Here is an 11,716-nt window from a genome sequence, read left to right as displayed (position 1 = left end):
TACATTAAAAAAGGTATCTAAACAAGGAATCGATTATCGAAAAATCATAATCAATTAATTTAATAATTGATTACCGTATTTTCCACACTTTAAGGCGCATCTAAAAACCTCCAATTTTCTCAAAAGCCGACAGTGCGCCTTATAATCAGGTGCGCCTTATATATGGACCTATATTGAGCCAATACAGCAGGTGTGTCCAAAGTCCGGCCCGCGGGCCAAATGTATATATCTTATATATGGACAAAGTTTTAAAATGGGCCATTCATTGAAGGTGTGCCTGAAAATCCGGTGCGCCTTATATATGGACAAAGTTTTAAAATGGGCCATTCATTGAAGGTGCGCCTTATGGTGCGGAAAATACGGTAGTTGTTGTGTCATTGTTACAACTTTACTTTTAAAGGTATGACTATTTACTATAAGTATTGTGTACATAAAGTCCTTACATTATTATTTGTGTGAAATCCACGCAATTCAAATTCAAGAATTGAATCGGAATTTAGCCGTCATTCTCATTTTACTGCTGGACTTAGTACAGCCCTGTTTATGTCTGATTTAAGTGCTCACTGAGCCTGCAGATATATCTTAAAATTTTGGGCAATATTCAATTGATTAGATTAATGCTTCATGGACTTGAAGTTGCCCTTCTGCGCCATTGAGTTATGCACTCACTCCAAATCCACTGAGTCACGCATGTTGTTGCAGCAACCCGTGTTCAACTTGTGACTATCCTAATTAAACACGCTTCTGACACGAGGCGTCAACATATATGTGACTACAATAAAGTTCTACCATCATCATCATCATCATCATCATCATCATCATCAATTCTTTGTCTAAGTGTATTGTTGCCCGTTACTCAATTTTTGAAGTTATTTTTAATTCTAATAAATTATTGTAAATTCAATGTTATTTACTTGAATTTAACTCAGACTTGTAAACATGGCAATAAATACCTAAATCCAAATGGAAACTCCATTTATTCAAAACCACCCGAGATAGATAAAAAAACTTTTAAACTACCTTGATACTCATTTAAATTCATCAAAATAGTCAAACTTATTGAAACTATTCATTAGTAATATTTATATATATTTACCTTGAAACTGACAGATAATCTACTTGTCAAACCCAGTTGAGGTCTATTGTAAAAGTGACATAAAACAAGAGAAAATCAAATATATCTTTAAACACCCAAAAAATTAACTAAACCATTTCAACAGACCAAATTTGAGCTCGTGCTCAATGCTAACATGTACAGTAATGCCAAACGCCAGAGACGGGCCGATGGAAATTAGCATATCCTAATTTTAATTATAAATCTTTAAAGGGCGACTACAATCAAAAATAAAATTAAAATGGAGCGGCTGAATAATAGCCAGTCAATGAAATATTTTCGGGAGACCCTTTGGTGCACGTTTGTAAAAAAGCTAGTCATGTCCTCTGAAAAAAAGCATTCATTCATCTGACTCTCAAGGCTTTTATTCTTCTCCATTAAAATGTGCCCTAAAGAATAATTTTTTACATCATAGCCACATGACGCTGACATAATTTCAAGGTCATGCATTGCTCACAGATAAAACAGCGACACAAATACATTTGAACAATTTGTACATAGATAATTTTGCAAGTTGTTTTGTTTTAACCGGGCTATTCTAAAAAAAAAAAAAAAATTTAATATGATTATTTTATAGTTTACATTCTTTTTTCAATACTGAGTGTCTTTCCTGTGTTTTCTATCAAAAAACTCGCTTGAGCGCAGAGTCTCTCTGTCTCTCTTTTTTTTTTTAAATAATCACAAATTAAATTGTAGATTTGTAAACATAGGAAACAAGGCCTACATTTTGCTGCTCCCATCTTAAGTTTCAACGCTGACTAATGCACAGACAGACAAGCACAGACATCACTTGTGGGAGGAGCGAAGCAGACAAATTGGGAAATCTGTAATTCTTAAAACGTGTCCGTGAGCAAGCTGCTCAGAGTTTTGCTGGATCGTTTACACTGATGAACAACGCTCACATCATATTTGTCCACCTTTAATCCACCACGTTCCTGCTCATGGTTTGACTATGTTGCATTGACATTTGCTGGATTAACAGAATTAGCATTAGCCAGCAACTTCATTTGAGTTGAGGTCATTTGTGTTTGCTAATGTGTCTGCTGCATGCACCACATGCACGGATCAGCGACACAAATGGATCTTTTTACAATTGTTATTTTCGGAGTTTGATATTTGAAATCATGCTGAGAGGCCCTAATGACTAAATAAATTATATGAATTTTAGTGTGTAAAGTGCTACCTCCATAAACTCAAATTATTTTTGTGTCTTTATAAGCACTATGTTGGGTTATTTCAACAAGACATGCCACAGGCATTTGAGATTCTGGCTCTGGCCTTCCTGTATGGAGTTTGCATGTTCCCCCCGTGCCTGTGTGGGTTTCCTGCGGGTAATTTGGCTTCTTCCCACATTCCAAAAACATGCATGGTAGGTGTGAAATTGTTCATGTTGTTTATCTATGCTGTGCCCTTGCAATTGACTGGCGACTGTCAGCTGGGATAGGCTCCAGCACGCCTGTGACCCTCGTGAGGATAAGCAGTTCGGAAGATGAATGAAAAGAAATGCTTATTAGTCTCATTTAAATACAAACATGCATGATTAGCAAAGCTAACTGATGCATTTGCGTTTAATTGGAATTCGCACACATTTTGGAGGTAGAGATAAATCCATGTAACAATCCAAATATAATAACATAATAAATTATAATAATTTAATATAAATGACCTTTTCATGTCTGTTACCTTACTGACATTTTGTCTAGATCAAGCTTAACACTGAACTTGGATCTGCTTTTGTTGACACATTGTCATCATTAGAAACCCTACTTAACATAGTGAGATGATTTCATGTTAAATGTGAGTTCTTGGACACACCACATTCTGTACATGCATGTGTTTTCAGAGATGTCATAAAATGGGTTTGGCAGAGCATATCATGGCACGCAAGAGGTGGAACACAAAGTGCTTATAAAAAAAATTGTGAGACTGGATGTTTTATGTGTGTTGGCGCTATTTGATGTTCTTCAGCAGTGAGGTGCGCGCGTTCACCACTGCCTTGAATGCATCTTCACTCCCGGGGGCCACACATTTGTCTGGGTGCAACAGTACTGCCAGCTTCCTGTAGGCCTTGTTGACCTCCTCCCTGGAAACCAGCATGTAGGAAGGAAAAAGAAAAAAAGAAAAAAGATTTTCTTTACTTAATCCCAGTCAGTTTTGCAAAAGACCATTTGAGAACACTTTAACAGGTTTTTTCAAGAACCTCGGAATATTGTGTTCTATTTTTACATCAACTATATCAGATGAGAGAAAAAAATATTCTTCCACCAGAAAAAAAACTTTGATTCTACCTTTTTCCATTCATTAGTCAAGAGTAAAACATAGCTAAGGTGTACAAAATTCAGTTTGTGTAAAAACAGCGACGATTATGCTTTTTAGATTTCATGATACCTCGAACATTTGTGCACGACTGCCAAATGAAATGAATGGACATTCAATTCTTCTCAACATTCACTTTCTTAGGATCCATTTCATAAGGAGGAACACAACAGTTACTCTCACACGAATAGTGGCCGGATGTTGTGAAGCTCACTGCTGCCATCTAGTGGAGAAATTACTTATTAGCAGATGGGGGCGAGTGCTCACTTATTTTTACGAGACAGGCCCAACCCCTCCAAACAGCTGATTTTGGATGAGTTGAGGGTAACTACTGTAATCAAGACATTTGAGAAGCTCATGTCTACTTGGCCTATCAACTCACCGTGTGGCGCCGGGTTTGACCCCCAGCATATCCCAAGAGTCCTTGCTGTTTCTGATACGTCTGATAGTGTCTGCTTGCTCTTTGGTGAAGCCTACGCTGACCTCTGACACAGGGCGCTTACCGCCATTCTCACACATGTCGGTAATGGAGGAGAAGAAGGCCTGCACACAAACGAAAACACAAAAGACTGAGTCTACATTCCAGTTTAGGGTCGGCTGAGTCTCCAGTATGTTCTCCCACCTGGAACATCTCGTTGATACCTTCTCCACTTTGCGCTGACGTCTCAAAGTAATGAAAGCCTCGAGACTCCGCCCACAAACGCCCCTCCCCCTCATCCACCACGCGCCGTTTCAACAGGTCCACCTGTGGACACAATCGGTTCACTTCATGACTTGTGCTTTTGCGGCAACTCAGCTCGAGGGGGGGGGCGAGTCGGACCTTGTTGGCACAGACCACAAACACGATGCTGTCCATGTTGGCCTGAGAGCCCATTTCCTGTTTCATTTCGCCCAGCCAGCTATCCAGGGCGTCAAAACTGTCCCGAAGACCAACATCATACACCAGAAGCACACCTTGACTGTCCTTGTAGAACTCATTCCGCACCTTGCAGAAGAAATAGATTTGTATAATATAATATGTGCAAACTGTATATAATTTAATTTATTTAATATTTTTTATTAACTTGATATTCACCGAAAAGCATCGCAAGAGACTGCACAGCTACTCTTGGTTAATAAAAAGTTGACACTACTATAATGTCGATAACAGTGAATGAGTTCAATTTTATGGTGGCTGTCAATTACTTGCAGTTTTGTGCTATTTGTAGCAGGCCTCAGAAAATTAAACCTTAACACTGAACTTTGTCAGACTCACTTCGTAGAAGAATGGATGGCCAGCCATGTCGAAGATATTGACTTTGATTTCTCTGTCGCGAACCTGCACCCTGATAACACAAGCCTTAATAGGGTCATATTGCAAATACATACAAATGAGAAACTGCACACAATTACTAAATTGAACACACTTACTTGGTGACTCCGTAGTCAATTCCAATAGTGGCCAAATATTTGGGAACAAACCTCTTCTCACAATAACGTTTAATGATGCAACTCTGCAGGGAGAAATGAGAACGCCATTAGACCTAAATCCATTTAGTACTAAAAAATAACATTGTTAGACAATACATTGATTTGCTATTCCTTGTAAAAAAAAAATTGTTTAAATGAACAGTTCATCAAAATCGAACTGACATACAAATGTAGTAGAATGAAAGTTTATTAAATCTAAAGCACTACACAATTTGATATTTTATTTCACAAATACACAATGATTACAATGCGACACTTTTATTAGACTATTGTAAATCTGGCACTGGAATTTCATTGTATAATTAATTTATTATTTTTCACCCATTAAGCCATTTATTGAATGGGGGAAAACAGCCAAACAGAAAAACTAAATGAGAATTAGCGCACAGCCTCAGGACCACGCCCCTTAACGGTACACACGAATATTGCGGTGCAAATTACACTTAGTTAGGATAAGCGGTTCAAAAAATGGACTGATGAGTGGAATGCCAGTTTATTTCTTTGCTTCTTTTTTATTATTATACATTGACTTTAGTAATAACACGTTACAATTGTTTTCTTTCATGAAATTAGAAATGGTTCACATGCAAACAATACGTCGTCAAATTACCCATACATTCAGTAAACTGTACGCTTGATTACATCACTAAGTAACGTTACTAAATGATGACCATTGATTGATTGAATTGTTTATTTTGGCACGTACATAGTGACACTTCATCACAGTTTTCATTTTCTGCATTTCATTGATTAATAAAAGCTTATACCTTCCCGACTTCGGCGTTGCCAAGGCTTATTACTTTCACGCGGAGCGGCTTCTTGTTGTCTCGCCTTTTCGGCACGTTCGTTTCCATTTTTGTTTAATCCTTGAAAACTGAAACTTTTGGAGGAAGCAACGAGAAGGACGATGTTAACAACAAGCCCGTGCGGCTAAGGGCTAACGTTAGCATTTAGCACGACCCATGGACACGCGACTGAATCTACGACACAATTACCGTTGTATTACTTATGATAAGTAATTATAATTATGTTGGGAACGATTGACATGATTTGATAATCTGTCGGATAAAGCAGCATAAACACAGCGAGCAGACTCGCTAGCGCCATTGCCTAAATCCTAAAACGCTGTTTGTACGTGCACTTCCGCTCGTTCGTTTCAAAATAATAAGCCAATTTGAAGAATCAATCGTGCTCAAATTAAAAGCATGAATGTTATTAATGATTTCATTTTACGTTGTACGAAAAACTAAAGGTAATGAAATTAATGTAACAAAAAAAACAGGAATAATTGATTATGTGTCATGTCATTTATTAATTAAAATTGGAGATACTGTTAGTTTTCCATTAACAAAGATAACTAAGCAGAGGTTGGTAGTAACATACACTCCATTACATTCACTTCATAACATTAAAGTAACTTTTGGGCTAAATTGTAATTCCCCAAGTAGTTTCACAGCAATATTCTCATTTTTTGTTTATTATCAATTTGGCAGAGAACAAGATAAAGCATAGCCCAGTGTGGTTTTGCTGTGCTTTTGCGCTGGCGGCCTTGGGGTGGTGTCACCAGGAAGAACCAAACAGCAGTAGCAGTAAATAAAACAGTCAAGCTTCAAAAAGCCAAACTTTCCATCACTGGGCAACCCTCTCTATGAGGGTCAGCCACAGTCGGCCAGATAGATGCCCCACTCAAGAGCTGGTGATAGCTGGCGACCGACTGGTCCTGCTGGTGTTACCAACTACCAGCAAGCAAGGCAAAACCCATGGTAGTAGCCCTAGTTTGTTACACGTGCACATTTTTTGAGCAGTGAAATTTGAAGTGCCCGACACCCCTCCGCAGACAAAATGTTTCATCATATGTGCTCTGGCGCCAAAACTGTCAGTAACCCACAACTTGACCCCCTGCCCCCCCCCCCCCCCCCAAACACACACTAATGAAATTGCTTTTGCAAAAAAAAATATTTGTACATAAGTTTCACTGTTCTGTTTTGTATACACATTGAAAAAAATAAGATTCAGCAGAAATGTCACTTTATTTTATTACATTACACAATTATCTCATGTATTATTATTTTATGATATAGAACAGTAGAAAATGATTAGATTTTGAAAGGAACAATGAGCACGACATATTTCTAGCGGCTTGAAAATGGCTGCATCTGGATGGAATCGTAGGTGTCTCTGGTCGCTCTGCTGAGACCCTGAAGTCACATTTCAAAGGTGATGTTTCCGTGTGAATGGGGTGGAAATTCAGATAAAAATCAAATTTATTCACTGAACTTGAAATTGCACTCACCTGGTAAACCAGATCGTTTTTTCGGGGTCGCTATAGGAAGCAGCAAATGAGCGTGAACAGTTGGATCATTTCAGTCACACATTGAGATAAACAAGTAGTCAAAACAATCCGTGTCGTTTGTTCACAAACGAAATATATTTTTCAAAATTACTGATCAGATCTTTGCTTATATCTTAAAAACAAATTTGGGAAAATGTGTAAGTCAGGGAACGAGTATCTCAAGTCACCACTATCTGAAAAATTAAATTAAATTGTTTTTGATTGCCAATGGAAAATGGAAAGAACAAACGATACACGGATTGCCATGAATGGTTCTGAAACAATAAAGGCTACACGCACTTCTCTTTTAACAGGAAGTTCTTTGTATTCATCTTCTGGTCTTTTGGTCAAGCCCTAAAACGGCACACGTGCAGACACACACAAACACACACTGTTTTATTTTGTTTTCTAACGATAAACTTAACCCAGAGGTACTGGTACCGTGTATGTCGCATTATCACTCCCCCAGCGTTTCTGTAGGACACATATAAGGGAGAAGTTTGTGAAACACGATACACATGTACACTCCAGCTCAATGGGTAGTTAAGTTCTTTAGTTTTAACTGGTTATGCATTATTTTACGTTGAACAGTTCTTGAGAGCTTTCACTTCCACATGCTATATGCTTTTTGGCATTTTCAAGATTATTCCTGAGATGACTTTCTTTGGGATACTTACACGCCCTCTCTCCAGGTCTCCTCTCTGCTGGCTACTTCCACCCTGATGAAGGCGAAGGAGAGAGCGCCGATATTGTCACAATTTACATCAAAATGGCGACAGGAGAGGAGGAGACGCTCTGCTACTGTTTGTGGGTCTCACCGTATAAGCGCCGTCCGCCTTTGTTTTGAAGAACTGCACAGAGATGTTTAGAGGTGAAATGGCTGCAGAAGATTGTGTGTGGTTAGGGTAAGTAGCAGACTGACCTTCTCCTTGATGAACATGGCAGTGATGACCAGGCCGTACAGACTCAGGAAGCCGTCCAGAATGTAACACAACTTGGGGTCGTACAGTGTCATGGCATCTGCACATTAAGTTGTGCTCAGCGACAATCTTTATCAAAGCGTGCGTTGCCAATTTGCTTCCCTTTTTCTGTCTGAGGAAATATATTTATCTTCTTTTCTAAGAGGAACGCATGTTCCTGAGCAGCCGAGTTGCTAAAAACCACAAACTTGCTTCCTGGTTGGTCGCTTCAAACAATCTATCTCATAGTTTGATGATTACTTTGAATTATGAAAAGAAAACAATCTGTTTGGACTCTGGTCAAAATGCCAAAGTTTAAAATGTGGATGAAATTTGTCAACTAAAGTTGACGTTCTATTTTTTTTTGAACCCATAAGGAGAATCATCTCAAGAGCTTCTTGTGTACTTCAAAGAAGCATCAAACACCAAATAAAGACAATTTGAGTTTGGTAAATTGATGACGCGTTTTACCTGCAGGCTCAATCGCCAAGACCAGCACGCCTGATATCCACCATAACGCCATCCCGACCTCCGTGGAGTTTCTCAAACAACGTTTTTGCTTTAAATTGGGACAGGAAGTGGTGCGTGGCAGGTGTGGCGGGTATCACAGCAAACACGTCGACTCACACAGTTTTGAAGTAGCGACATCTGACTCAAAGTACTGTTTATTACCTCCAAGCACAAACGTGTTATTCTTTTAGTGTGCTCCCATTTTAGACTGAGCCCGTATGTTTAAGTTCCCTAAATCCCAGCATCTCAACTTTGGATTTATATTTATTTGCAGAGGACATGGAGATATTTGATTAAACAACCTTTATTCACAAATAATATATTTATGTTCTCTCTAAAAATATAATTCATCAAAATGTTCAGGCCAAAAAACAAAAATCAACGCAATCAATGTACAATTGTAAATGTATATATTGTGGCACTGTATCAAAAGATTTAAGAACACTACATTCATGAGAAATTGGCAGATAAATCACATATATCAAAACCAGTGTCCTAGAAGTAGAGGAGGCCTAGGGAGTGACCATGGCCACCCCTAGCCACCATGTAGCTCCGCCCCTGTGTACATGTACCATTTCACACTCTTACAACACCTCACTTCAACTAAATACTGTCTTTCAATATTTTAAGAAGGCAATCCAAACATTCACACCGCAACTACAAGCATGGCACTCATAAATAACAGCAAATCAGCGATTCACTGGAAATAATTCGGAATATGATTCACTGCAAAGAACACACTCAGTCCCTACGAATGTTACTTAGTTGGAGAGGCTTGGTAGTACTCATCGGGACTGACTGTCTTCACCCCGCCAAAATAATCCAGCACCCACACCTGTAACACAGAGGGGATGACAAGATATATATATATTTTTTTCGTTGTACAACGAGTCCCAAACTTGGGTTGTACCTTGCTTGTCCACAAAATATTTGTGGACCGTTAGGTCAAATTAAGAAAAACCTTTTCATACCTATGACGACTGGGGCGCCAATTTAAAAAAACAAAACAAAAAAACAGTAGAAAAAAACAAACATACAACAGAGAGATGGGAGATGGCTCCCGCACAGCCACGTACCGCTATGCACACACATTTCTGTATTTGTCTCTCAAGCACACACTCGTACTCTAGTACCTGTGTGATGTTGAATTTGGCAAAGAACCAGTTGTGGTCTGAGGGCCAGTCGATCATCTCATGGTGTCGACTGAAGAGGGCTTTCTTGGCAAACTCTGCCTCTGTGCCGTTCACCTGATGAAGGTAAGTAGGTGCACGTGAATGGTCTGACAATAGAACACGAATAGCGTGAGTAAGTGTCGTGCCTGTGGGGACACACCTCCAGCATAGATCCGGACAGGATGATGTGAGCGCACAGAGGACTCTGGGGGTCGAAGCCCTGCTGGCGGCAGTAGTCAGTCTGAGCCAGAGACATGGACAAAGACGCCTGAGGGTTCACCTGCATCGATACAAAGTTTCATTATGTTTCAGTCAAGCTTTACACTGGACCCACAACTAAATTTGAATTGAAGCCCGTCCAATATGGAAGGGTTTTTGTTATGCTGATCACAATATTTTTAAAAAAAATTCCAATAACTGATTAATTGACCGATTATTTAAAAATATGTACCGTAAATAAAATAACTTTTTTCAGTTCATTACCACATACAACAATAAAGATATGAATTACAGGCAGAATTATCAACTGTTTTACATTACTTTGTATTTCGGTATTTAATTAACTTTAAAACAGAGCGGAAAAAAATATTTTTAAAAATTGTTGAGATGCACATTTAAAGCTCTCATGTTCAAAAGCTTTGACCATATGACATACTGACTGACCTTTGACCCCCCCTATATTTGGCGGCAGTAAAAAATAAAATGTCATCTGATCAATGTTAGGCCATATTTTAAAGCACGTTACTGCATTTCCAACTCGTGACTGGATGTCAAAACTGCTGATGCACAGTTGAAAAGCTGCTGAGTCATGGTGACTCTTCTTTAGTTGCATAACGTTTGCATGTAATATGTTGACTTGATAAATGGACACTTGAGCATGTTATATGAGGGGTGGATTGCTACAAGAAAACAATTATTTAAAGTGGCATAAAAGGTTTGATAAATCATGTGAACTATAAATGATTACATCAATTAGGGGAAGATGTGCAAAAGTTAGCATACAGTTAAGGATTATACCAAGTTGTTAATTTTTCAACTGTGTAGAAATGTAAACTACAAAGTGCTGCAAGTTAGAACACGAAAGATTGTACTTAATTGCTTAAATTGTCACAGTTACGGGCACTTGCTTTAGGAATTGTTGACATTTTGTGAATCACAATTAAACAAACAATACCTGCAGGTCCTGGACGGAGATCTCCATACGGGTCAAGTACAGGTAAGGCACTCCGGAGCTGTAGCCTGGTGGCCCGTCGCTTACCGAGAACACGTTGGAGAAGGGCTGCCCCGCTACCGGCTTGTGGCTGCTTATAGTGGCCATGGAGGCCCAGTCACACTGGTGGGCGACGAAGCGGGCGACCCGGGCAACCTGGTCGTGTGGAGGCAGTTGGAACCTCGAAGAGGCCACGGCGAGGCCGAGGAATAGCAGGCAGACACCCCGCAAGAAAGCTCTCATTGTCGGCTCTAGAATTCAAACTTTGAACGCCTATCAGGGAAGTAAGCAAAGAACGCGCAGGATGAAATTGTAAAGAACGCGCAGGATGAAATTGTAAACAACTGGAGAACTAGAAGATCCGGTCCAGATTTTCGAAGTAACAGAGAGAAGCGATTACATCCGTAAATAAATTCTTAAGACGTAATGTACCCAAATTGGAACGCGAAGATCCTGTTTATATTTTCGAAGTAAACGTCGCTAATATGACTCGAATCATTTCAAAATAAGATGAAATGATATTCAAAGCACACCTTTGGTCGTGGGTCGGACACGATAAATATTTATTCAACACATTAAAACAAAACATTTTTAATAATACATTTAAATTGAAACTGACGTAAACTACAACTT

At 39.1% G+C, this 11,716-nt stretch overlaps 3 protein-coding genes across 3 annotated transcripts; all 3 read right to left on the bottom strand.

Moving 5' to 3' along the window:
• Positions 1 to 1,463: 1,463 nt before the first annotated feature.
• Positions 1,464 to 6,042, bottom strand: dnajc27 (DnaJ (Hsp40) homolog, subfamily C, member 27). The gene is made up of 7 exons (XM_088369690.1): positions 5,668 to 6,042; positions 4,841 to 4,923; positions 4,686 to 4,755; positions 4,251 to 4,415; positions 4,053 to 4,175; positions 3,813 to 3,973; positions 1,464 to 3,197 (listed from the first exon to the last, which is right to left on the bottom strand). The coding sequence occupies exons 1-7, from the start codon at positions 5,752 to 5,754 to the stop codon at positions 3,065 to 3,067; spliced, it is 822 nt and encodes a 273-aa protein (XP_088225816.1). The 5' UTR covers positions 5,755 to 6,042; the 3' UTR covers positions 1,464 to 3,064.
• Positions 6,043 to 6,911: 869 nt separating this feature from the next.
• cd247 (CD247 molecule) lies at positions 6,912 to 8,810 on the bottom strand. The gene is made up of 8 exons (XM_088363194.1): positions 8,663 to 8,810; positions 8,155 to 8,252; positions 8,051 to 8,083; positions 7,910 to 7,951; positions 7,674 to 7,706; positions 7,533 to 7,586; positions 7,194 to 7,223; positions 6,912 to 7,098 (listed from the first exon to the last, which is right to left on the bottom strand). Exons 1-8 carry the CDS (start codon positions 8,712 to 8,714, stop codon positions 7,033 to 7,035), a joined length of 408 nt encoding a protein of 135 aa, XP_088219320.1. The 5' UTR covers positions 8,715 to 8,810; the 3' UTR covers positions 6,912 to 7,032.
• Positions 8,811 to 8,989: 179 nt separating this feature from the next.
• creg1 (cellular repressor of E1A-stimulated genes 1) lies at positions 8,990 to 11,490 on the bottom strand. The gene is made up of 4 exons (XM_088363182.1): positions 11,048 to 11,490; positions 10,034 to 10,153; positions 9,835 to 9,948; positions 8,990 to 9,536 (listed from the first exon to the last, which is right to left on the bottom strand). The coding sequence occupies exons 1-4, from the start codon at positions 11,324 to 11,326 to the stop codon at positions 9,459 to 9,461; spliced, it is 591 nt and encodes a 196-aa protein (XP_088219308.1). The 5' UTR covers positions 11,327 to 11,490; the 3' UTR covers positions 8,990 to 9,458.
• Positions 11,491 to 11,716: the final 226 nt, after the last annotated feature.

The sequence above is a fragment of the Syngnathus floridae genome, chromosome 2 (genome assembly GCF_059516105.1).
Source record: "Syngnathus floridae isolate MCC-2025c chromosome 2, RoL_Sflo_1.0, whole genome shotgun sequence".
Taxonomy (NCBI): Eukaryota; Metazoa; Chordata; class Actinopteri; order Syngnathiformes; family Syngnathidae; genus Syngnathus; species Syngnathus floridae.
Note: the sequence above shows the minus strand (reverse complement) of the source record. Positions and strands in the feature narration are given on the sequence as shown.

What these genes read in the sequence shown, in the direction of transcription:
- dnajc27 (XM_088369690.1), bottom strand. Translation starts at nt 5,754, where the DNA reads ATGGAAACGAACGTGCCGAAAAGGCGAGACAACAAGAAGCCGCTCCGC. An exon ending in GCAACGCCGAAGTCGGGAAG is followed by an intron (nt 4,924 to 5,667) that starts GTATAAGCTTTT and finishes TTCTCCCTGCAG; the next exon opens with AGTTGCATCATTAAACGTTA. An exon ending in TTGTGGTCTGTGCCAACAAG is followed by an intron (nt 4,176 to 4,250) that starts GTCCGACTCGCC and finishes TTGTGTCCACAG; the next exon opens with GTGGACCTGTTGAAACGGCG.
- cd247 (XM_088363194.1), bottom strand. Translation starts at nt 8,714, where the DNA reads ATGGCGTTATGGTGGATATCAGGCGTGCTGGTCTTGGCGATTGAGCCT. An exon ending in AGGCGGACGGCGCTTATACG is followed by an intron (nt 7,952 to 8,050) that starts GTGAGACCCACA and finishes CGCCTTCATCAG; the next exon opens with GGTGGAAGTAGCCAGCAGAG. An exon ending in AAAACGATCTGGTTTACCAG is followed by an intron (nt 7,099 to 7,193) that starts GTGAGTGCAATT and finishes ATGTGACTTCAG; the next exon opens with GGTCTCAGCAGAGCGACCAG.
- creg1 (XM_088363182.1), bottom strand. Translation starts at nt 11,326, where the DNA reads ATGAGAGCTTTCTTGCGGGGTGTCTGCCTGCTATTCCTCGGCCTCGCC. An exon ending in TGTCCGGATCTATGCTGGAG is followed by an intron (nt 9,949 to 10,033) that starts GTGTGTCCCCAC and finishes TACCTTCATCAG; the next exon opens with GTGAACGGCACAGAGGCAGA. An exon ending in CCAAATTCAACATCACACAG is followed by an intron (nt 9,537 to 9,834) that starts GTACTAGAGTAC and finishes TCTGTGTTACAG; the next exon opens with GTGTGGGTGCTGGATTATTT.